General features: G+C 41.6%; 1 protein-coding gene across 9 annotated transcripts in view; it reads right to left on the bottom strand.

Moving 5' to 3' along the window:
• Positions 1-26,398, bottom strand: part of SYNE1 (spectrin repeat containing nuclear envelope protein 1) — a 566,819-nt gene that overhangs the window by 38,724 nt on the left and 501,697 nt on the right. For all 9 annotated transcript variants that reach the window (XM_056125930.1, XM_056125931.1, XM_056125932.1 and 6 more), the window contains one exon: positions 11,300-11,462. In XM_056125930.1, the coding sequence (XP_055981905.1) occupies positions 11,300-11,462 (163 nt within the window). The remainder of the gene's footprint in view (positions 1-11,299; positions 11,463-26,398) is intronic.

The raw sequence follows: 26,398 nt of genomic DNA, 5'->3' as shown, positions 1-26,398 counted from the left end.
CCCCCAAAATGAACTCCATAGACTGTGGCCAGCTAAAAGTTATTCCTTTGTTCTAATGAGAATTTCTCAATTTAGCTGCAACTTACATTTATATGTATGGTCTTCTTCTGATTTTTCTCCTTAATACTAAGTTCCACTGTCTTCTATACAAACTCAAATTTGACTCCATTAACAATGACATCAATTTATTTTAGACACTAAAAAATAAGTTCTATCAAAAAATATGTTTATGTCACCAGTATTTTCAAATCTCACACATAACCTCTTTCAGCTTTGTAACTTATCATAGGAATTGCTGGTGTGAAAATACAAAATAAGATATTTCAAAATTTGGACTCAATATTTGTTGGAGAAAAAGAGACATCTGTGAATGAATCGTCAATTTTAGAACTTAAAGTACACTTCATGGAAGGGTATATATTTGGAAGAAGTGTTAAAAAGTTTTACTGTTTTACTTTAATTTTCCCCAAGTAGTCAAAAGACCCTCCACAACTTCACCAAGAATCACTGATGGGGTCACACTATCTCTTTAAATGCCTTAGGGTGACACAGATGTTTTAAAATACTAACTGTCCTATCCTCATAATAAAGGATATATTTCAATTTTTTGCTGCATTCATCAATGCTTGCAATCAGTGTATAATGGCTTTTAGTGTACAGATCTTCCAATTCCTTGGTTCCACTTACTATAATTTTATTATTTTTGATGCTAGTGTAAAGTAGATTAAATTTTTTTCATATATTCTATTCATGTATAAATGCTTTTGCAGAGTAGATTAATATCCAACACTTTTATTTGACTGGATTTGTCTTTTGGGGAGGGCCACCCCTGGTGGTGCTGGAGAGATCACTCAGTAATGGGACTTGAACTTGGGCCTCTTGTATGCAAAGCATGACCTCAGTTTGCTGAGTCATCTCCAGCCCTATGTTTAACTATGTTATTAATCAACTCTAACACATTTTATGATGGAGCTTATGGGACTATATATGCATCTATAGACATACATATCTAAGTAAAGTAAAAGTAAAGGCCCTCCCATTGATCATCGATTTGCTCGAGCGGGCCCAGTAACGTCTCCATTGGAGACTTTGTTGTTACTGTGTCTGGCATATCGAATACTCTCGGCAGCTTGCCGGGCTCTCCGAGAGGGGCGGAGGAATCGAACTCGGGTCGGCCATGTTGGCTGCGTGCAAGGCAGACGCCCTACCCACTGTGCTATCGCTCCAGCCATTCAAATTTTAAAGAATATTTTACACTTTCCTTTCGATTTGGATTCCTTTCATCTCTTTTTTTTTTCTTGCCTGAAGTCTCTGGGTGGACTTTTGATATTATGTTGAATAAGTATGGTGAGTGTAATAATCCTTGTTCTTTTTCTGGTTTTACAGAAAAGTCTTCCAACCTTTACCATTGACTGTCACAAGTCTTATTTTGCTTGTTATGCTTCTATATGCTCAATTTGCTGAGAGTTTTTATCATGTGAATTTTGTGTTAAATACTTTTTATGTACCTATTGCTATCATTTTCTTTCATTTTATTAATATGATGCATCACTTTTTGGGATTTGTATATGTTGGGCCATTCTTGCAACCCATGAGATGGATCTGATTTGATCGTTACTGTGTATGATCTTTACAACATATTGTTGATTAGGCTTGGTAGTTTTAGTTAATATTTTTGTGCCCATATTCATTGGCAGTATTGTCATAATTAGGACATACTTTGTCATCCTAATTTGGCTTCAGGATAAGGAACATGATGACTTTTTAAAATGAATTTGAGTATATTCCCTACTCATCAATAGTTTTGAAGTGAGGTGGGGAAAAGATCAGTTTAAATGATTGGAAAAATTCATCTATCAAGCCAGATTTTGTTGGGATGTTTTTGATTTTAGATTCAGCTTTCTTTTTGTTATTGAACTGTCACTATTTTATGCTTTTTCATAATTCAATCCTGAAAGGTGATCTGTTTCTAGGAAATTCATTTATTTTAGATTTATAATGTACAATTACTTACAGAAGTCTCTTATGATACCTTATATTTATTTCTGTGGTTAGCCGCTATGGCTTTTCTTTCATTTATAATTTCAATGTACAAATGTCTTCATTATTATTGGTTAGTCTAGCTAAAGGTTTGTCAATCTTGGCATTTCAAAGAAACAGCTTTTAGCTTTGTTGGTTTTTTCTCTATTGTTTTATAACTATTTTATTTATGTTCTAATTTTTATAATTTGTTTTCTTTTGCCAACTTTGGTTATAGTCTATTCTTCATTTGTTTTGTTTAAAAAGTTTTCTCCACTTTTTAAAAATTACTGTGATTTATAAAGTTATTCATAGTTGAGTCTTAACATACAATATTGCAGCACTGATCCCACCACCAGTGTTAATTGCCCTCCACCAAGGTACCCAGGTTCCCTCCCATATCATCCTCACCCCCTGCCTGCCCTCTTGACCAGAACCTTTCTAAGTCTGGTTGCTAAAGTTTGGGTCTCTTGATGGGTCTCTTGATTTCAATGTTGCTGACTCTGTGGTTATCATTCCTCAATACCGCCTCTGTATCTGATTCCCCTGTACTAGTCCTTGTCACTTCTCATCTGCCTCTTCTCCCCCTCCTCTCCATTCTTTCTTTCTTTCTACTCCCTCTACTCTGGGGCCAAGGTTGATCAGGGCATCCCCCATCTGAAATACTGCACTCCCTCATCCAGTTATTCTAAATATCACATGAATGTTATCCTGTGTTTATTCTTTTTCTGCTGCTTACTTCATTTACTAATATCTTCCAGTTACATCATATTGCCATGAATTGCATGGTTTCATCATTCTTTACAGCTGTGTAGTATTCCACTGTGTATACATACCACAGCTTTATGATCCATCTGTTGTTGAACACCTAGGTTGATTTTAAATTCTTAGCTATTGTACTTAGTGCTGCAATGAATAATGATGTCACACATATTCTTTTGAATGAATGCTTTTTCTGTCCTTGGGATATATATCCAAAAGTAGATACATATTTCTGGGTCAAATGGGAGGTCAATTCTGAGCTAATGAATACTCTCCATACTGGTCATACAGGTTGGACAGACAACATTCCCAACAGCAGTGAGTGAGGAATCCTTTCTCACCATATCCCTGCCAACAGAGATTGTTCCCAGTATAATTTGGCTTGTGCCATTCTCACTGACATAATGATATCTCAATATGATATCTCACTATTGTCTTGATTTAGACATTCCTAATGATGTGATGATGAGCATTTTTTCATGTGCCTATTGGCCATCCATTGGTCTTCTTCAGAAATGGCTGTTCACTTCCTCCCCCTCCTTTTCTTTTTTGGCTTTTTGGGTTATACCCAGTGATGCTCAGGGGTTACTCCTAGCTCTGTACTCAGGAATCACTCCTGGGGATGCTTATGGGACCATATTGGATGCCAGGGAATGAACCCAGGTTGGCTGTATGCAAGGCAAATACCCTATCCACTGTACTATTGCTCTGGCCCCATTTCTTCCCATTTTTAAAAATTTATTTGATTTTTTTCCTTAAAATAAATTTTATTGCTATAAGGTAAAGGTAAAGGTAAAGGCCCTCCCGTTGTTCATGGATTTGCTCGAGCAGGCCCAGTAACATCTCCATTGGAGACTTTGTTGTTACTGTGTCTGGCATATCGAATACGTCACGGGGAGCTTGCCAGGCTCTGCCGTGCGGGCGAGATACTCTCGGTAGCTTGCCGGGCTCTCCGAGAGGGGCGGAGGAATCGAACTCGGGTCGGCCATGTTGGCTGCATGCAAGGCAAACACCCTACCACTGTGCTATCGCTCCAGCCCTTTATTGCTATAAACTTTCTCTTATCTAAAGGCTACATGCCACGGGATAGACAATCTAATTGGGCAAGGCAGTAGACTGTCCTACAACTGCTCCTAGATCACTACCATGCTCCCTGCCCATATGGTATTGCTGATTCTATACTCAGGTGGGCTCTCAGACAGGCCTTCACAGCTGGGGATGTGTTCAGGGCACTCTGTGATCACGTGGGGGTCCACAGGTCTGCTCAGAAGTTAGATAAGTCCATAATCAGCTCTTTCCCATCAAGCACACAACAACTGTACTCCACTGTTGGCTATCTCATTGTCCAGGCTTGAAGTGATCCTCTATGCCTCACAGGGCAACAATTTTGCAATCAAGGCAATCTGGCAATTGTGTCTACTGCAGGCTACAGGCTACACAGCCCAACTGGGTGGGATTACCTGCCACATGGCCTGCTGGGGGGAGACTGCGGGCTGTGTTTAGCCATCATAGAAGGCCATGAGAACTCCAACTGCTGAGCGGGGCTGTAGGCTGGGCTCTGTGGTTGGGAAAGCACGTAGGTTGGACCTTGAAGCTAGTCAAGGTCACTACTCAGCCTCCCTGGCATGCACATTCAGATGCTATGCCCAACAGTTGCCCAGGGCTGCTATGTTGGCTCCCTGCCCGAGCAGGGGGCTGTTGGGAGGACTCGATGGCTGCCTGGGTTCTCTGGCCAGGTTCTGCAGCGGGGCAGGACTGGAGACTATGTTCAGCTGTTGGGCAGGACTGCTCCACAGATGAGCAGTACTGGAATTTTTCTCCAGCACAGCTGCAAACAGGGATGCGGAGCAAATCGTCAGGATCCACGCAAGAGTGGTTCTAAACTCAGATGGCCTTCATCTCTCTGCCATGCCCAGTGGTCCTGCTCTGAAGATGCCTCCAGTGACCACCCTGGGACAGACCAAAGCAGGATGTTCTTGGGAACACTAAGGAAGCTGGAGGTTCACTTCAGTCTCTCCTCTTCTGCTAGAGAAATGATAAGACTCAAGTGGGGTGGGGGTGGGGGTGGGGGGGACTCTCAGTGTGGCTGTGCTGACTCAGGGAGCAGAGAAGTGGCCAGCATGCAGCTACTCTGATAACCCTCCAAAGTGGCCTTTCTCACTCTCCACAAGTGGAGGTGGGGTGGCTTCAGCCTCACCCCTAAATGCTGGGATTTTCATAGGATATCTTATTTGGGGATTATCACTAGCTGTTCTTCTTATGAAAGGCGTTTAAGTCAGAAATTACCTATGCTGATACTGTGATAACATCACCCCTCAGCATTTTGACTGTTTTGGAGGCAAGACTCACAAGGGATAATAGGGATGGAGTGGTTTTCCAGGGGGGAGATAAAAAAACACAGTGGGACTGATAAATTGCTGGAGGAGCAATAAAAACATCTGTGTTAAAAATTCCTGGGGAGGTGCTGGAGCCAGAGCAAAGTGATTGGGTATTTGCCTTACATGCAGCTGACCGGGGTTCAATTCCCAGTATCCCATATGGTCCCAGGAGCACTGCTAGGAGTAATTCCTTAGTGCATGAGCCAGGAGTGACCCCTGTGAATCACCAGGCGTGACCCCAAAAGCAAAATAAATAAATAAAAATTCCTGGGGACCCATTTGGAGATGGACTCCTAGTATTTCATATCATTTGCCTTCAGAAGCTTCATCAGATTTTCAGAGTAAATGTTGGAGAAAGCACTTACATTGTGTTAGAAACTGTCTAAACTTCTCATGGTTCCACTCAAAAACTGTTGTTGAAATCAGTATGTGAAATAGAGCTTGTAGAGGTATGTAAAGGCATCTCAGTGCCTTTTTTTACCAAAATAAATTACACTACAATAAATTTTCCCCCACTTATCACATATAATCTCTGCGTGTTTTCTTCATCTATAAGAGAAAAAACGTTTGACGAAAATTTTATTTTCCAAGCCATCTGAAATCTAGATATATTTCTGCTCAACTAAAGTCTTCAATGATCAAACACATTGGCAATAAAAATATACAGGAGTTCCTCATCTGGAAAAAGAGGAAAATGTGTTCCTGAACAATTTAATCTAAGTATTTGTCAGAATTTTTCTTTTCTTGTGGAGACAGAACTATTTGTCACTCCCTTTCAACATGGATCCCAAGTGTTATAATCTTCAATGGAATCATGCCAAACATTATCCACAAAGGAAGCTCTAGTAAATAGGAGATGAGTGAAATAAAATCCACTAAGCACTTACATTGTGCTAAGTTCTTTTCTTTTTAAAATTTTTATTGAGGTTCTGTGGTTTATAATACTGTTTAGAACAGTTTCTCACCCACAGAATTCCCACACCATGACCCGTCACCTAGTGTGTGTGAAGCATTTTACTTGTGAATTCTGTAGTAACACCAAGTGCTCTAATGATCTAAAGTGAGGGGAAAACAGGTCATTACTTTGTCACAAGACACATAAAAAAGTGGTAAGGACAGGATTTTTACTCAGAAAATCTGTGTACTAAGGCACACAGTTCTGCTAAGGTTAAATTAAGACATGCATACATTTGTATAAGAAACAGCCAATAACTCTTATGAGGCCTCTAGAATACCTGATGCATTCCACTTCCATATCTATTTTCCAGAAACAACTATCTCTTGCAGTTCTCTGTTCCTACATTTACTTCCATCACTTGATCACTTGATATCCCGTTACTCATCGATTTGCTTGAGCGGGAGCCAATAATGTCTACATTCGTCCCTGTGCGCTAGTGTAGCCCAATGGCATCTGATCAAATACTTCTATATTTCTAGATAATGTGCTTATATTGCTATTTCTTGGTTTTTTTTTTTTTATAACGTAGACATTTTAACTCCTCAACAGAAAACAAATTAACTTATTTTTTGTATTTTGGGCTACAAATGGTGCTTCGGGCTTACTCTAGGCTGCACTCAGGAATCACTCCCGGTAGTGCTGAGGGGACCATATGGGATGCTGGGAATTGAACGTAGGTCAGCTACATACAAGGAAAAGTCCTACCCACTATACTACCTTTCTGGCCCTACAATAAACTTTTTACAAAACTTCAGGGGGTCGGGAGGGGCAGTAGCTCAGCACATTTTATAGCCACCACAATAATCATTGTTTCCATAAAAATGGTGATTTGATCATTTTCACTTTTAAGGTATAGATTATGTTTATGTGCTTATATGTCCACATTTATTATTTAAAAAATTTTATTGAATCACCATGAGATACAGTAACAAATTTTCATGATTATGTTTCCATCATATATTGATCGGAGCACCCAGGCCTATACCACAATTATTTTTATATACAATTTGTGCTGTTCTTAAATCATTCATGCCCTCACAAATCTATACTGATAGCTTCTATTCTGATCCTTTATGGGAGTAATAAAACTCTTTGCATGTAGGGAAGCTCATCAGGTAATCTAAAACTACCATTCCTCCTCAGAGACATCTGTCGCAGGCTCCCTAAACCAAACTGTGACCTCAGGATGCCACAGATATGATGACTGAACAGTTGTGCTCCAGGGGCTGGACAGGTGTGTACTCAAGGACATTATCAGACACTTTTCTAAATCAACATTCTGGGAACTCCCTTTCTCCTGGGTCAAATACTTTTTTTCCCTCTCATCTTCTTATCTTAGCCACCTTCCACAGATGTTTAGGAGTAAATGTCATCTCTGTTGGATGAGTGGGTATAAAATTCTAAATTAGCAACACTTTTCTTAGCTTTTTGTAAGAATGATTCCACATCATTTACATTGCAGTGCTGTTTCTCAGAATCCAAAGTTTCCCCCCAAGAAAAACCCTGAAGTTTTTATTTTTAATCCCCTATGTTATGAAATTTCATTATGAATTTGCTGAACCTTTTATTTTCCTGAGCCACTTACAAGGCCTGTGTGCTATAAAAGTTTTTCAATTTTGGAAACTCCTTATTATAAATGATTATATTACTCTTCTGGTCATTTCTTCCTCTATGTTTTCTTGTTTATTTATGATTTATTTTTAGGACTTCCACTGAATTTTGAAAATTTTGCAATAATCTTTTAATTTTATTACATTTTCCACCCTATTAATCATGTACTTATGCTTGTTTTACTCTTTGAAGGACAGTCTCCATTGTGAAAGGCCCTTTCTAAAAAAAAAAACCCAAATGATATCCTATTAATTTACGAATATAAAATCTCTCATTCAGATTACTTTTTTAAAAAAATGTTATCTTTTTCTCTCTCCATAATTTACTTCCTCTGGTTTACTTCCTTCAATCTTTTATTTATTTATTTTGATCCTCCCTTACATGGTAGCAGTTTTAGCAGTGAAGACTAAGTGAGAAATTGTTCTGATGCAACTTTCTGAAAGCTATGTGTTGAAGGAGCAGTGGTGGAGACTTTAGAAAGGGCTGACAAAATTTGGACCTTCTTGCTTTGCAATAAAGGATTTTTTTTTTTTACTGATAACCCCTACCCCTTACCCCCACCTCTTAAAAGAGACTCAGCCACTGGAAGTTAGTCATCTATGTGTTCAAGTTGTCTATACAACTTGGGTGAAAATCCAGCTCACTCTCCATTGTGTAGATGTACCCTAATCTCTTTATCTATCATCTGTTCTTGGGCATTTGGGTTGTTTCCAGATTTTAGCTATTGTGAATCAGTGTTGCAATGAACACAGTAGTGCAAATGTCTGTTCTACATTGTTTTTGGTCCCTCAGAACAAAAGAAACATAATTGGAGAATAACAAAGGTCCCAAACCAATAGAAATGAAGAACAGGAGAACCACGGTTCTCCAGTAGAAAGTTTGCCACTTTTGGGGGGCAGGGGGGATAGGACAGGGAAGTGAACTTGATGGCAATGATGAAGGGAGGTGGCTACTGGGAAGAAGAAGGTCATTGAAAGGTGGAAAGTATTAAGAATAAAACCCTATCAGTAGCAGTAATGTAAAGCACATAACCTAAAGTTAAAATTAAAGTTCTTGTCATAAAGTAGGCTGCAGGTGGCAGGGAATTGGCCATAATGACAGTGGACCATGATCGCTGCTGAAGGAAAGGACAGGTGTGGAACGAACAGGAGTAACTAACTTGAAGGAAGGAAGAAGGAAGGAAGGAAGGAAGGAAGGAAGGAAGGAAGGAAGGAAGGAAGGAAGGGCAAGGCTTTTTATCCCAAGCCAATGTTCTCTCTCTCTCTCTCCCCTTCCCTCTCTCCCTCTGACCATCTCTAAATTTTTTTCAAAAAAACTATATATTTAAAAAAACTTTAAGTAAGGAAAAGAAGAGAAGAGGAGAGGATAGGAGAGAGGAGAGGAAGGAAGAAGAGGAAAGGGGAGAAGAGGGGAGGGGAGAGGAAAAGAGGAAGAGAAGGGGAGGATATAAGGGGGGAAGGGAAGGGAAGGGACAAGAGGGGAGGGATGAGGAGAAGAGGGGAGGGGAGAAGAGGCGAGAGGCACAAGAACCTTGGGAATAAGATATTTTAGTCATTCTATAGCATCACTAACTCCTCTTCTTTGTTCCCCGTTTCTCCAGAGGATTCCTCCAATTTCCAGGCTGAAAAAGAAGCCTGGCATTTGCCACTGTGCTTGGGAGTGCCCTGGGTTGGGTGGAAGTTAGAGCATCTGATACAGTGGCCTTTGCTTCCTTCTAAAAAATCTTTTTTGGAGGAAGAAGGCACATCCAGCGGTTCTCAGGGCTTGCTCCTAGGTCTGTGCTCAGAGATGGCTCCTGGTGATGCTCAAAGGCCATACAGAGCACCAGGGATTACACGGAGGCTGAGGGATGGGCAAGTGACTTGGCCCCATTCTATCTCTCGGCCCCAATCTCTCTGTTTAACAGAGAAGCAGCTCCTGTGGACTCCCGTTTGATTTGTCTGCTTCTGTGGGTGATTCTTTGGATTTCTACTGGCGTCAAGGAAGTAGGGTTGCCTCCAGCTGAGCTTAAGGGGATCAGTTAGTATAAATATTCCTTACTTCAAGTAATCTTCCACTCAAAAGCCCAACCAACCTGCTATTTTTCACTGCTTGAATCATCTTGAAATTCTGCAGGCCAAATTTCTCCTTCCTCTGTTCAGCTAACAGCCATCATTATTCATACATTTATTTTCTTTTTCAGTTTTTGAGTCACATTCTGCAGTGCTTAGGACTTATTCCTGGCTCTGCAGTCAGGGACCACCCCTGACTGGGCTCAGGGGACCAAATGGGATACTTGGGATCGAACCTGGGTCAGGCACATGCAAAGCAAGTGCCCTACCCACTGCACTGTCTCTCAGGCCCCTCATTCTTCTATGTTCTATCTTCTAAAATTCTGCCATCAATATCTCTAACTCTTACTCTTTTTTGCAGTATGATTTTGATTATTTTTCTTTATTCTAATGTAATTTAGGATTGTAGGACCCTACATGCATATAATCAATTTGCCACACTTAACTAGATATTGTTTTGAATTTTGTATGTTTGTTAAATGGAAATACTGGTCATTAGCATTTAACTGCTACCGCTGATGGACAAGACCAGCAGAAATTCTCCAGAAGAATTTTGGGGTAGGAGGCTCAGCAAAATACCCAACATTCGATCATCAGAATCTCAAACCTCAGAGTCCACCAAAAGTTTTAATGTTGCAATACTGGAAAAGCTCCTGCAAATAATATTCTCTAAAATGAATAATGATAAACACCAAGGTAGCCCCAACACCTAAAAATATTTTAATCCCCACTCTCATTTTAGCATAGGTTATAAAATAAAAGCACATCAATTATTTCATAAAATTTCAGAAAACGTGCCCTTTGTATTTGATACTATCTTTCAGTTAAGCAATTTGAATTTGATACTGCCTTTCAGTTAAGCAATTTGTATTTGATACCATCTTTAAGTTACACAATTTGTCCATCACGGTGTACTTATAAGATCTTAGAGGGGCAGAACAGAGCCTGGCTAGAATGCTCAAAGACAATCTAAAGGCACAGAGAAGCCATTTTACTGCTGACCCCTGGACTCTCACATGCGGAGTAAGAATAAGCAAGGGGCATGGGAGTTGACAATGGCTTCTGTCTGCATGTTCCCGGGCTAATCTCTTGCTTTATTGTGCTGCCTTTGTCACACGTAGTGAAATTACAGCCCGTGTAGAACATGCTATCCTCCTGGAACACAAGATACTGGGGTGGGGTCTCCTTCCTGCATCTCTGGTAGTGGACTCGCTAACCCCCAGCCAAGAACAAAGGAGAATCCTGTTTCAGATCCATCACTGCAACTCACTCGCGTCTCCTGTTGGACCATATGTTGGTAAATGGGGGGGCTATTAATTCTCTGATGTTAGGAGCATCCCAAGGCAAGTGATGAGGACCTTATTTACCTAGAGCACCTGCCCAAGGCGCCTGCCTCCCTCACATACTTTAGCCTTCTCCTACTCTTCCACCCGGGCACCATCTCACCATCTCTCAAGCCTGGCCGGGAGTCTAGATATTCCAGAAATGGTGGCCTTTCCTGGCATCGTTTTACATTTTACCTGCTGCTCATTGAGCTTCTTCTGGATCTCTTCGGAGTCACAGGAGTCATAGACGATCGGCTTGGCCAGCTCTGATTCAATGTGAGCCAACCACGACCTCAGGCTGCTCATGTTCTTATCGAGCTGCTGGACGGCCACTAGAGTCTCCTTCAGCTTCTTGATTCTGCGGGCAGAGAGAGAGAGAATGAGAGAGAGAGAGAGAGAGAGAGAGAGAGAGAGAGGTCAGCTTCAGTCTGGTTCAGCCCCATGTGGCTGTGTGGTTCTGCGCAATTGTACAATCCTCTAGTCTGTGTCTCTCCAATAAAATATTAATGAAGTAAGAGTCCCAGGGACATTTCAATGCAGTATTCAGTACACTGAAAACATGCAATGAATATGATCTATTTTCCCACTTAATGCAGCTCTAAGAATAGAGCAGTGGCAAAAACCACATGGGCACGGAGTGAGGGGTGCCACAAACATCCCCTCACAAATGAAACAATTTCTGTTAGAGGGATGGAGAGATAACACAGTGGTAAAGTGTCTGCCCTGCATACAGCTGAGTTTGCTCCTGAGCACTGTCTTTGCACAGCAAGGTATGATTCATAAACAAGAAGGATGAAAAATGCAAAAGATGAATATCTGGGAGAAAAATAAAATTTTTTTGTTTTGCTTTGTTTTGGGGAGGGGCACATCCAGTGAGACTCAGGGGTTACTGTGTTGCTCCTGGTTCTGCACTTAGGAATTATTCCTCATGGTGTTCAGGGGACCAGAAGGGTTGCTGGGAACCGAACCCCGATTTGCAGCATGTAAGGCAAGCACCCTACCCATTCTAACATTGCTCCAGCCCCAACATTCCTAACCAATTGTCACCAAACCCACCAGATCTAACCGACTATTATCACCCATAATTTGCATCATTCCAGCCTCCAGAGAGATATTTGGCACAGTTGTGCCAGAAATTCAGTAAAAGCAGAAATTGCACTAATGATAATATACAACTGGCTTATTCCAGAGACTCTAGTCATCTTAGTTTTACCCATGAGAACTGGGTTAAAGGTACCCGAGAAGCTGCCAGAGTTGAAAGAAAAAGCAGTGAGGAAGCCTGACACTATCTAGACTTTTGACCTCCTGAGTCTAATCCAGGTCACTCCTTGTTAAATTGAAGCTCTCAACACACACCCACCCCTTCCCCCGCCATTCTTTTCAGGACATAGTGGCAGCCCACCTAACACTGACCGCACCATAAGTCATGGGTGATTATACCAAGAAGAAAAAATAAAGAAAATTGGAAATATATATATATATATATATATATATATATATATATATATCTCACGGTCACAGTCACGGTTCTCCCGTTGTTCATCGATTAGCTCGAGCAGGCCCAGTAATGTCTCCATCATAAGACTTGTTGTTACTGTGTTTGGCATATCGAATATGTCACGGGGAGCTTGCCAGGCTCTGCCGTGCGGGCGCACTGAGAGGGGCAGAGGAATCGAACTTGGGTCGGCCAAATGGCTGCTTGTAAGGCAAAGGCCATATATATATATATATATATATATATATATATATATATATGTAAAGGTAAAGGCCCTCCCGTTGATCGTCGATTTGCTCGAGCGGGCCCAGTAACGTCTCCATTGGAGACTTTGTTGTTACTGTGTTTGGCATATCGAATACTCTCGGTGGCTTGCTGGGCTCTCCGAGAGGGGCGGAGGAATCGAACTCGGGTCGGCCATGTTGGCCGCTTGTAAGGCGAACGCCCTACCGCTGTGCTATTGCTCCAGCCCTATATATATATATATATATATATATATATATATATATATATTATATCTATCTATCTATATATATATATAGAGAGAGAGAGAGATGAAATGAACAATCCAGAAATAGAAATCTGGGCACTCCAACACTGAAATATAATGGATAATAATAAGAAGAGGAACGAAGTGTCTGGGTAACAAACAGGAGTGATCACTTCCATCTGGTTGCGTTACGATCACCCGTCTTTCAGGCTTTTATCATTTGTTCATTTTGGTTAGTCCTTCTATAAATATCTTCGGTGAAAGTGAGGCTTGGCACTAGGTGATAGAAATAGAGGGAGATCAATGATGCATCCCTGCCATGGAGGGCTCGAGCTTCAGTGGCCCAGGGGACATGAAGAAAAGCATTAGAGCTGTCTCGAGAGGAAGAGGTCAATCCAGCAAAACATAACTGTCCTAGGACAGCAAGGAGAAATGCAGAGCTTCTAATTTTTCACTTTTTTTGGTTATTTATTTGGGATGACATCTGGCAATACTCAGGGCTTACTCCTGGCTATTCTCTTAGGGATCACTACTAGTGGGCTCAGGGGACCACCGGGGTACTAGGGATCAAACACAGGTCAGTATGTGCAAGGCAAATACCCTACCCACTGGATTACTGCTCCAGTCTTGAAGGTAGAAGTTCTAAAAGAAAAGTAAATCATACTGAAATTTGTTTCATTATTATAGTTTAGTCATGTTTACAGTAGTATTAATATAGATGGTGGGTTTTTTTTTCCTTTAATTCTGGGCAACACCCAGTGGTGCTCAGGGCTTACTCCTGGTCCGATGTTTAGGGATCACTGTTAGTGGAGAAGGAGATTAAAGGAGTACTGAGGATATGCATGGAAAGTACCTTAACTTTTCTACTATCTTTCTGATCCCAACATGCATGGTTTAGATGTACAGTTATGATACCGTACACCACCACAGTTCCTAAGCCCCAATACAATGTCCAGTTTCACCTCTTCCTTCCTATCCCAGAACCCTTCCCAACAGCTCTGTAATCCTGGTTCTGTCATATAGAGCCAAAGTGTTGTTATCATTTCACACTGCTATTCTCTTATTTCTCTATATATCATAGATAAGTGAGACCATTTGATATTTGCCCTTCCTACACTGACTTACTTTGTTTCACATGATACCCTCCAGCTCCATTCAAGCTGTAGCAAACTGTGAAATTCCACCTTTTATTATGGCTGCATAATATTTCGTATAAACTACAGCTTCCTTATCCATTCATCTGTCCTTGGGCATTTGGGTTGCTTCATATCTGGCTATTATACTAATCCAAAAGGCAGAACTTTTAAATATCAAGATATGATAATGACAGGTAGGTTAGGGTAGAGAGTATGCAGATGGGGAAGATGAGAGATGTCAAAACATAAAGAGGTGGCCATCGGGGTAGAGAGGAAATGAAGATCCTGTAGGGACCCAGGATGGATCTGCATGCCACTGTACAGGTGAAGAGAAACTATGCCAAGCTTTTCAGCAGAGAAATGAGAAGATCAACTCTGATTTGCAATACAGAAGTCTGAAGTAAGATTACAGGGAAGTTTAGCTGATGGTTCCAAAGCAAACACAGTAGTCTAGGTAGTTGGAACCAACCCATAGCAGACAGAGGAGAGGACTGACTTATCTAGTCCATGGACTGGCTTGATGGAGGGATGAGATTCCAACAAATGAGGTTCTTTTCAATTGGGTCACTTCAGAGACTACTGGATGCCACCTGAGGATGACTGTACACTAATGCCTATTAAGAGCCCTGCAAGCTACTGAGAGTATCCTGCCCGCACAGCAAAGCCTGACAAGCTACCTGTGACATGTTTGATATACCAAAAACAGTAACAACAAGTCTCATAATGGAGATATTACTGGTGCCCACTCGAGCAAATCACTGAACAACGGGAGGACAGTGTTACAGTGCTACTTCACTCAAACAGAGAATTAACTTCAACTAAAACTCAGCCTGTTAGTTGGGTCTAACTGAAAACAGGGGCCAGAGATGTAGTCCATTGGTTAGGGCACTTGCCTTGCACAAGGCTAATTCAATGGTCCCCTGAGTCCCATCAGGAGTGATCCCTGAGTGCGGAGCCAGGAGTAAGTTCTAAACACAGACAGATATGGTCCCCCAAACAACCAAACCAAATAATGAAAAGAAACCAAATGCAAAAACCTGACAAACCAGAGCCTCTTCTGACCAACTAATGCGTAAATGGAATGAACGTTATCAAGATATCTCAAGCACCTCCAGTGTTATAAAACTCAATGAATTTTCTAGTCAGATTCATTCCTCCAGGATAAAACCAGCTCCATCTACACACCACAATGACCAGACTATGACAGAGAGAAAAATAAAACTATTGCTATGAACCCAACAATGTCTTGAAGGAAAAGAACAGGGGGCAAAAAAAAAAATAGAAAAACTGGCATGAAAAACTAAGCTATGTATCTTTTAACTTTGAACACATCTTCATAAGTGATCAGCAGAAACAGAAGCTAACGATCTCTTTTACAGCAGACTCATGAGAAACCAAAACAAAGGGGGAAAGCTTATGTTATGGACATTATTTTCTTGTTTCTTCAACATTCTGTCTTCCTTGGGCCAGGGAAAGTTTTTCTCCTCCATGGCCTAAGGTTTTCAAATGGTTTAATTGCTCCGATTTCTCTTTCCTACGGATAACTCTGAAACCCAACAACACCACTGCCTGGGCCCCATTAATATTAAGCAAAAGTTTCACTCCCTTACAAAGGCAAAAGGGTTGCTCTCATGAAGACATTCTATAAGATGGGCCTTCACCCATGTACCCCTTAAAATATTTAAGGAGGTGCAGTCTTTCATGGGGAATGTTGTAGCAGAGAGATAGGGGTGCCCCATAATGAACTTTTGGGAAATAATAAAGCTTAAGGGAAATTGCCTAACCCTGAAGTAGCTCAAAGGCAGGGAGACCTTTGAGATGAGAATCCTGAGATCTCTGAAGATAAAGAAGTTGATGTAGCACTCAGAAAAGAGTGAATCTCCTCAGGAAAAGAGAAGTTAGACGAGAATCTACAGGTCTTGGTAATAATATGCATACAAATATGAAAGGCTTTCCCTGTGACAGCACCCATATTAACTTGTAAGTATGCTGAGAACTACAAACCAAGACAATTTTGAGAGATTGTGTACAACTTACTCCCATTCTTGGCACTTTTTACCCCTCTCTGGAGAAGCCCTCTTTCGAATAAGTATCTTTCTCTCTCTCTCTCTTGCTCTCTCTTTCTCTCCCCTCACCATTTCTCAACATTTCTTTCAAGAGAAACTATTTTGCTTCACTTCAATAAAAAAAGAATGCAAAGAAGTAAATGAAAGGCAATACACATGAATTCTCAATGGTCTGGCTTCAGGGAAAATGGATTTTTGTTTGTTTTGTCTCAATGTAGCCTAATATTTGAGATAGACTTTGAATGTCCTTAGGCAGAGAATAAGGAATTTTAGGAGGAGAATCTGGAGAGAAGCAAGAGAGGAACTGCATCTACAAATACAGCACAGAGGTCCGAGATGCTGGGGAGGGTCGAGGGAGGGTATAAATGCAGGGAGAGAATGTGAGTTTTGGGAAGTCATTCTCTCCCAGCAGAGGCAGGCTGTGAGCAAAAGTTTGGGAGGGACCCAGAGACTATTTTTCTGCTATTGTTAACAAGTAATAGCAGTAAAACTCGACTGCCGAGTTTTTTTTTCCAAGGGCCCGACATGGGTGAGTGTGCAGAGATTGTTCTAGAAAGAAAGATGATGGGGTGATAAGTATGTGATTGATGCTTTTCTTTCTTTAAACTTCAGTTCTGCTTTCAGACCACTTTTGGGTTCTGGAAATGTGGTCACCTGATTGACACAGCTCATACTCCAGATGAAGAGCAGATAAGTGAAAGCCTTCAATTTCCGGAAGCCACCCTTGCCCAACTAAAGAGGCACCTGCTTGGGAAAAAAAAAAGTCAAGAGCAACATGACTTCTCAAACTAGTGCTGTTGATAGATTTCAAGCCCTGGGTCTGCAGTGGATTGTTTTCAAAGACTGACAATTTGCCCACAGGACTGCCAAGCATTTCTTTGCTCTACCTTCCTGATAGGAGAGAAGTGGCCTTCCAGCACTGCCTTGGGACAGGCTACTTGGATGACTCCCTCCCCCTCCAAATACTCCTTCTCAGAGGACACTGATCTGCTTCTCTCTGGTCAAGAGCCATGGTTCCGAAGGCAAGATCTCATAACCAAACTGTTTAGAACATTTTCATCTATTTGCTTCAAACTGAGAACCCGATTTAAGAGTTTCTACAAATCATACTTGAAAATCAAGTATGACCAAATGCGTTTTGCTCTCTGTCACACAGAAGCTTTGAAAGGGATTTTCACAATGGGCATTTTCTAATCCTGACACTTGTATGGTAATCCTCATCAGATCAAAACCGACATTTGAATCACCAGAAACTTGTAAAAGCATCAAGTGCTTTAAAATGTTTTACCAAAAAAATTGTAAAAAAATTTGTTCCTATTCCACAATCTAGCTGAGAGAGCAGAAAACTGTATTGTGATAGGTACATCATGACTTAAAATTTCATTCAAGATATGACTTTTGTCATTGGCTTTATACATGTAAACTGTCCCCTGGCCCCAGGGCACTTCAAGGCTGACTTTAAACAATAATTCCAGGGGCCTGGAGCAATAGTACAGCAGGTAGGGCGTTTGCCTTGCAAGCAGCCAACCTGGGTTCCATTCCCAGCATCCATATGGTCCCCTGAGCACCGCCAGGAGTAATTCCCGAGTGCAGAGCCAGAAGTAACCCCTGTACTTTTCTGGGTGTGACCCAAAAAGAAAAAAAAAACCAAAAAAGCAAAAATTCCAATATATTTGACATGCAACCCACTCACATTTGTCTCATACAAGAGACAAAACTCATGGGAGTAGCATTTAAGAATGGGTTCTGGGGGCCAGAGCAATAGTATAGTGGGTAAGACACTTGCTGTGCATGTGGCCAGCCTGGATTCGATCCCCAAGTACTACATATGATCCACAAAACCCTCCCAGGAGTGATGCCTGAACACACAGCAAGGAGTAAGTCCCATGCACTGCTGGGTGTGAGCCACAAACCCCCTGTCTTCCCCACCCCCCACACACCCTTTTTAAAAAAAAAAGTAAAGTAAAAATGGCTTCTTGTCAAAAAATCCAGAAAGCACCTTCTTCCAAAGCATATGACAAAGGCACAGAATTCAAGGCTGTGTGGGTTCATCAGGAGAATGTTTAGCCAGCAAAGCAATGGAACAAGGATGGTCCTTTCCAGGGATGTCCAGACTGGTATAACCCCTCAAAGAACATCCTCTCTGGACCCTGGCCCACTTACATAGCTTCTGAAATAGATTATGCCAGATATCCCTCGCTGAATGCTGAGTCTGCTTTGGGTGGCATTATCTACCAACCTCATCACGTCATCAGGGCTTTATGAAGAGGTACTGAGAGGCAAGAAGCTATCTTGCTCCACACCTGTTTCCTTCTAACTCATATTTTATCGCCGGCTACTACATATGCACAGGTCCATCTCCTCAAGGTAAGATTCTGGGGAAGTTGAAACTGTACATCTCTACTTTGGTTTTCTCTTCTCTGGTCCTCAGTGCTTAGCACAAAGCTGAGCCCGATTTCAATGTTAACATGAATAACTAATATCATTCAAAAATACTTTGTTTAGTTGCTATAGGCTAATTTGAAACAAATAGTGATCAGAGACTATTTGTGTTGTTCTTCAATTCATTATCGAAACGAATTATTCACTTTCTTGGTTCAAGATGCATTGCCAAGTGCCATCAAGAGATCCCAGGCACAAAGGTATGTGACTAAACAGGGTTCCACTGGGTCTTGTCTACGCTACTCTAATAAATAACAGGATTAGTAATCTTGAACAGCACTGAATGAATTTCAGTAGTCGGAGTGGTTAGTGTTCAGTATGTCAAGGGCATCGTGACATGGAAATACTTGTTCGTAAAGTCCATTAAGGACAAGTTCCTCTTTCAAATGAATGTGTAAATCTTGGGAAAGTCAATGGGGGGGAACATTTAAGTGATTTTCATTTTTCAAGACTTTAACTGTACTGTACTACAAAGAGCAAAGTATCTCGGATGTGTACTGGGTGGGGATGGCAGAAGTGTGAGGGAAGGAGAGACAGTAAAGCCCCCACACAGTTTCTTTGAATTCATTAAACCTGAAGTTTCTGCGAGACAGAATCATTCCTTTTCTAGAGTCTCCCCAATCTTTTTCAGCATTTAAAAGAAAATGAAATCTTTGACTAAACTTCCAGGGTATTGTTAGGTGTTGCTTTTATTTATTGAAAAGGCCTGACTGGCAGTCTTTTTTGCAGTATGAGGATTAAAGTCCAAAAGGGAAGTTTACAGATATCTATCAGGGGACTGACTCTTCTTAGCAAGCCAGAGAAATCTTTAAGTCCCAAAGTTCTGGTGCTGCCTTAAGTTCTTATTCATGTACTGTGTCTCTTAATTGTCTACCCAGCCTTGAGTCCCCGTGAATTTATGCAGAGATACCTTCTTTATACAGACAGACATCATTCTTTCCTCTGAACTCATTCAAACCCAAACTCTCCAAATCAAATTTTAAATAGAATATAACCAAAAATACTATGCACAAATCCTGTTCAGCCACAGGAATTTATTTGGAAGATATTATGGTCCAACAACTATTTTTTTAAAAAAATATAAAATGAGAAATTCTGTCCTAATGCTATTTTAATTGGGGCTGACGGGGAAAGTCCCATGCACTCAACTGTTACATTGTGCATGAGATGAGGACAGGGATGAAAATATCCACCTTCTGCATGTCTGAGGAGCGAGTTGGTGGCTTAGACTGACAAATCAGAAAAAAGTCAGTTTACTCAAACTCCCCCCCCCCCCCAAGCTAGCATGGGACAGAAGAGGAGATTTTGATTTTAACAAAAGCACTGCGTTCTGTGCTGAGGTTTAGAACCGGCTGAGGCTGAGGCTCACTGTCCTCAGAAGTTCCTCCTTTTAATGGCCAAAGATGGACTCGCTGGCCTGGCTCTTTTCTGGTCACTTCTCGTGGTGTCTCAGACCCGCATTGAAAGCCCTACTCCACTCCAACCCCCCACACACCTTGGATGCCACATACAGGACGAAAAAGCAAACCGAGGACTCAACTCATAGGCGCCCTGGGCCAACATGCTCCTGATACCAATCCGTCCACGTCATCTTGGCAAAAACAATCCCGGATGAAAGCATTCAAGCCTGCAGCATCTACCCATCACCCCTCCCCTCCCCCCCACCCCGTAACAGGAAACTACACAGCACTAGAGAAAGCCCAGGAGATGCCTGCCTGGTGACATCGCAGTTACACTCCGGCAGCTCAGCCTCTTCGCCGCTGTCCTCTGCCATCCTCAGGGCACACAGTTCCTCCACCACCAGCATGAAGCTTTCGGCCTGTCGCACACCAGGGTTCAGCCCTGCGTGGTGGACCAAGTTTCCCCCAGGGCCTGGGTAAGGAAGTCTGAAAACGCTCACTCTAGACAAATGTTGATGAGTGTCTGCCGGCTTATAGGACACTGAGCAGTGACAAGTGGTCATGTTTCTAAATAAAACCTACATTCATTAACATGTGCCAGGCTTGATCTCCTGGAATGTAGGCCACGAGTGTAAGCAGGGGGGAAGGCTCCGGGTAATCTGTGGGTGGGGGTGGATCTGGCTCCGAAGAAAGGAGAAGGAGCTCAGAAGGAGCTCGGGAGGAAAGAGTGCTCGACACTGGCCCATGACCACAGGCTGGCCCTCTTTTCTGCTGGGTGTTCCACTGAGCTCAAAAAGGGTAACTGAATTTTGGGGGGTTGGTTTTGGCCTGGGGGCCACACCCCACAGTTCTCAGGACTTACTCCTAGCTCCATGCTCAGGGACCAATCCTGCCATGGCTTGGAGGGGGACAGGAGTTTGAACTCAGATTGGCCACGAGCCAGGTAAGCACCCCACTCCCTGTAATACCTCTCCAGCCCTGGAAAGGGATCCTGAAAAGAAGGCAAAAAGGTCGGCGTGCGAATCCGTGAAAACCTCCTCCTGGAGAAGTGGGAGTAGCCAAAATGGAAGCAACTTCTCTCTCCCTTCATTCTGAAATGCCGGCTGAGTGGTGTAAGTCGGAATTTCAGGGTGTTGGAGAAGGGGGGATGACCAGGGTGTGTGGAAGAGGACTTGAGGTATTTTTTTTTTTTATCTAGAATTTGATTTACAGCACAAGGCACCTCCAGGAGTGATTCCTGAGCTCAGAGACAGAAGTAACCCCTGACCCTTGCTGCTGGGTATGACCCCCAAACAAACCCCAAGGCCCTCCCGTTGATCGTGGATTTGCTCGAGCGGGCCCAGTAACGTCTCCATTGGAGACTTTGTTGTTACTGTGTCTGGCATATCGAATACTCTCGGTAGCTTGCCGGGCTCTCCGAGAGGGGCGGAGGAATCGAACTCGGGTTGGCCATGTTGGCCGCTTGTAAGGCGAACGCCCTACCCGCTGTGCTATCGCTCCAGCCCCAAATCCAGAACAAACAAATAAAACAAAATCAAATAGTGTTATTCTCCTTTCCCTTCTCCCTAATTGATCACTTGACTTCCCGTTAATCATCGATTTGCTCGAGCGGGCGACAGTAATGTCTCCATTTGTCCCTGTCGCATGCTAGTGTAGCCCAATGGTGTTGTGACTCCTTCAGGGTAAGGGGAATGAGACCCATTGTAATTATTGGTTTTGGAATACATAATGGATAGCTTTGCCAGGCTCTACCGTGCGGGCAGAATATTCTCGGTAGTTTGCTAGGTTCTCTGAGAGTGATAGAGGCTTTTGGGGCGGCCTCTAATCACCCTTGTAGGTGTTCCCATGTTTCAAACCTATATTTGAACCCTATCAAATATGGTGTGGTAATCCTATTCTCCCTAATTGCTGCCCCTTAAAGGATCATTTTAAGATCATGAAATAAAAAATAAACAAGAATTTTGTTCTCAAGCTTTCTTTTTTTTTTCCATTTTGGATAACACCCAGCAATGCACAGGGGTTACTCCTGGCTCTGCACTCAGGAATTATTCCTAGTGGTGCTCAGGCAACCATATGGGTTGCTGGGAATTGAACCCAGGTCGGCCGCGTGCAAGGCAAACACCCTACCCACCCTACCCATTTTGCTATTGCTCCAGCCCGTTCTCAAGACTTTTTTACCAGAAGTTTCAGTCCCTTTTATTCTCCCTTTTGTAAATTTTATGTTTTCTATACTACCTATGTGACTTTCACCATTTACACTAAGACAAAAGAAAATGTCCAAATTATTAAATGATTGCAACTTATTGGGACAAAATAAGGCTGGCTGCTTGAAATTCTTCTTGGATAAACACATACTGCCTATAACAAACAAACATACAAGTAAATTATGAGTAGTGGCCACTATTTTTGTTAAAACCAATGTGATGAATTTCAGCTAAAATAAAACACAGCATTGGTTAAGCTGGTTACCTTGAAAGCAGAAACACATTTTCTTTATAAAAGAAATCAACCTGTATTTTACTTAATAAATTCCATAAAAGCTTGGTACATATCAAATTAGCTCTATTTTTCAAATCCTACTAGAGAAAACCTATAATTAATTCTTTTTGTTTATTTATTTTTTGGTGGTGTTGAAGATTGGCTTCATACATGAATTACCCCTGGGCTCATGACTGACCTCCAGGTACTATGAGTTCATTATAAACCAATCTCTCCTCTGACATATTAACATCAGGAGGTAAACATAGATACTTTGGCTAACGAAATATATTGGTCATAATTACATAAAAGCAGGCAGATTTATATTTTCTTCTTTTTTGGGGAGAGTGGATTTTGGGGCCACATTCTGCAGTCCTCAGGGGACCACAGGTGGTGTTGCGGATCTCAATGTTGGGTTTATGCAAGATAAACATCTTAACCTGTATACTATTTCTCTGTTCCTAACTAATTTACTTATTTTTGACTGTGACCAATATTTTAAAATCTCAGAACCTTTAATATATTTTTCCTACTACTTCCTTAGTTTCACTTCTTTTTATTTTATTTAGTTTACCTAGTGGTTAATTCCTACCCCTACCCTCCCGTGCTTACTCTCATTAAATCATTTTCACAATCTACTTATTGTGCTAAAATCTAAAACAAAAGCAAATTAAAGATGCTATTATCGAAACAGAGAAAAAAATGACAACAACATACATTTCCTTTTATGGGGGAACATGTCAAAAAGATCATGTACAGAAAATATATGGAACATTCCGCAGCCCTCAGAAAGAAGCCTGATTGGAACAGAGCATCTTAGAGAATAGCAGGTCCATTCTCTTGCACTCTGTCACTGGAGAGAGGACAGCTGGTTGAACGTTTTGAAAACGCAGAAGCAGGACTCAGAGAGGTTCTGCAGTCAGCTCTAGGTCACACAGCCAGAACAGGGCAGGCAGTCAATGAGAATGTGCCTTCCTGATCCTCATGTGGTGACTGAGTCATGGAAATGTGGCTAAAGGAAAGGACTAGAAATAAAATTAAACTATGTAGCTTGTGACTGTAACACTGGACTAAACTGGTCTAAAAGGCATAGACATTAATTGATCTTTATCCATTGGGCCCTAAAAAATAATGAATTTCATTTGTCCTTAGAAAAAAGAGCTGGGGATAGGGTCTGGCAGTGTGCCTGGAGTCCTGGGTTCAATATCTAGCATTCATTATGAGCACTGTGGATAGAGAACTTTTTAAAATCTCTATTGCTCACTCCTTGCTTGACAATCGAATACCTTTTGAGCTCTTGGCTTTCTGTAACAGTTAGCTTCAGTGTTTCTGGGGAACCCTCCCTGTAATAGTATAAAACTATCCAACATTGCTGGATTTCACGTCGCCATTAATCCATTTGCAAGGACCCGCAAAGCATTAGGACTAGCAGGCAGACCAACCTTCGGCATTAGGAGTTATCATAGACAGGGCTGCAGAGATAGTACAGAGGGTAGGGCACTTGCCTTGCATGCAGCTGACTTGGATTCAATCTCTGATATCACCTGTGGTCCCCTGAGCACTGAGCATATAGATAGGAGTAAGCCGTGAGCATCACCGGGTATGGCCCCAAACAAACCCAAAAACTAATTATCATAGACACCTTATCTGACATATCCCATCCTAGTAGGTAGGACCATCAATGTCAAGTTGCTTACTCTGTTATAAATGATATTTTTTCCAACACAGTCAGAAATGATCATTTTTAATTCAATGACTTATATAAAATGAGGCAGGAGAAAAATTAGGAAGAAATTTGATAGCATGAATTTGAGAATAACCACAGAACAGAGCTCTTTTCAGTAATGGCAGGAAACTTCTTTTAGGTTCATGGAGTCTAAAAGTTGTAATGTTAACAGTCTGAGGCCTACAGATTTTCACATTTTAGTTCCATTAAATGACTAGAAAACTTAGATAAGTTCTTTAATTGTTGGAGCCTTATTTAATATCTTTAGTTTAACTTAAGAATAAAAATATCTACCTTAAAAATAAGTATAAGAATTCAGTGAGATATAGTAACAATATACTGTTTTGATTTTTTTTAAGATCACGTAGATACTTCCCCGAGGTGTTTTTTTTCATGTTTGAGTTTTAGTCACACGATGATCGAACACGCATCCCTCTACCAGTGCACATTTTCCACCACCAATGTCTCCAGCATCCCTCCATGTCCCCATCCAACTCTTCCTCCTGCTTCCTGCAGACAATTTTCCTCTTACTCTCTCTCTACTTATGGGCATTATGGTTTGCAATACAGATAACGAGAAACCATGATGTTAGGTCCTTTATCTACTTTCAGCACACATTTCCCATTCCGAGCAATCCCTCCAACCTTAATTGACTTAGTGATCCCTTCTATATCCCAGATGCCTTCTCCCTCAGCTCCTAAGGCAGGTTTCCAACCATGGAGCAATCTTCCTGGCCCTTGTCTGCTGATAATGACATTTTTTTTAAAGGATTCACCAAACTCTTTAATAAATACCTCTTTGTCCTATCAAACTGCAATCCCTACCTTCAAAGCAAAAGCACCTTAAGTTGCTTAGTTCTTTTTAAAAATAAATGGACAAATAATAACCACTTGGCCAAATAAAATCCCATGCAAAACAACTACACATCTCCTGAAGCAGTTCAGGGTATTGTTCCAGGGCAGGGGTCAGCAAAAGGAGTATCCAGGGTCAGACAGTGAATATTTTCGCTTTCTGGATCCATTGGTCTCTGCTAACAACCTGAATTTGGTGAAAGCAGCCAAGCAAAATAGACCAAAGCAGAGCAATGGTCCAGGAATATTCATTGACCAAAACCAATGGTGAGGATGTAGCTTGCCCTCATGCTCTGTAGGACTCTGCACAAGGGAAGGAAAATGCTCCCTGACCAGTGAAGGGGACAGGGTTGCATGCATACACCACCTCCATGCCACACACACACAAAAGGGACAGAATTGGATAACATATCTATAAAAATATCCCACAGGAATTACCTCAGTGCACAACGAAATTTTCACAAGGTAGAAACACCACTTTACGAGAACAGTGCAAAACATTTGCACTTCACGTTGTAAGGATATTGCTGCATCTTTGGAAAAATAAATAGCACCTAGAAAACCACCATTTAAACAAGCAGGGAGAGGAGTTATAAATAACCATGACTTTGAGGAGAAAGCATCTAACTCATTTGTTGAGTGACAGCTGGGCCAACATTAAACATCTTTCTTAGGATGAAATTATATCAACCCAGATTCAAAATATCTTTGACCACAGCACACCTCTGTATTCTAGACCTCTGACCCACTGAAAATTAGAAAGAATAGAAGCTAGTTGAACTGGATCCCATGAATGTAGAAGGCAATTCATGAGTCATAATCTGATCAGAAAAAAAAATCTAAAAATGTTTATAAAGAGGGTGGCTTCCCTACAAAGACTATTTAGAGCACAGGAAATTTCTGTTTCTCCTTCTGGAATAAGATTTGTTATCAGTGGCTGAGAAGTGAGGCTCAACCTAGCCATGAGATTCTAAAACCTACCCATCCCTCAACATTTGGAAGCACTTAAACTTTGGGCTCATTACAGTGCCTTTACCAGAGCTTAGTTTGTTTGACTCAATTCTTCTGTGCACCTGGAATCTCAACCAAGAACTCCTGGAGGGAAGAGGTCTGAGTCTTGGAATCTACAAAGTCTCAGTTGCTTCCATACGGTCAGAAGTTGGCAGAAAAAGTACTGTGAAGTGGGATTGTGGAAATAACCAAGTTCCT

Source organism: Sorex fumeus, unplaced genomic scaffold (assembly GCF_029834395.1).
Source record: "Sorex fumeus unplaced genomic scaffold, SorFum_2.1 ptg000061l, whole genome shotgun sequence".
Taxonomy (NCBI): domain Eukaryota; kingdom Metazoa; phylum Chordata; class Mammalia; order Eulipotyphla; family Soricidae; genus Sorex; species Sorex fumeus.
This window is presented reverse-complemented; position numbering and strand designations above follow the sequence as displayed.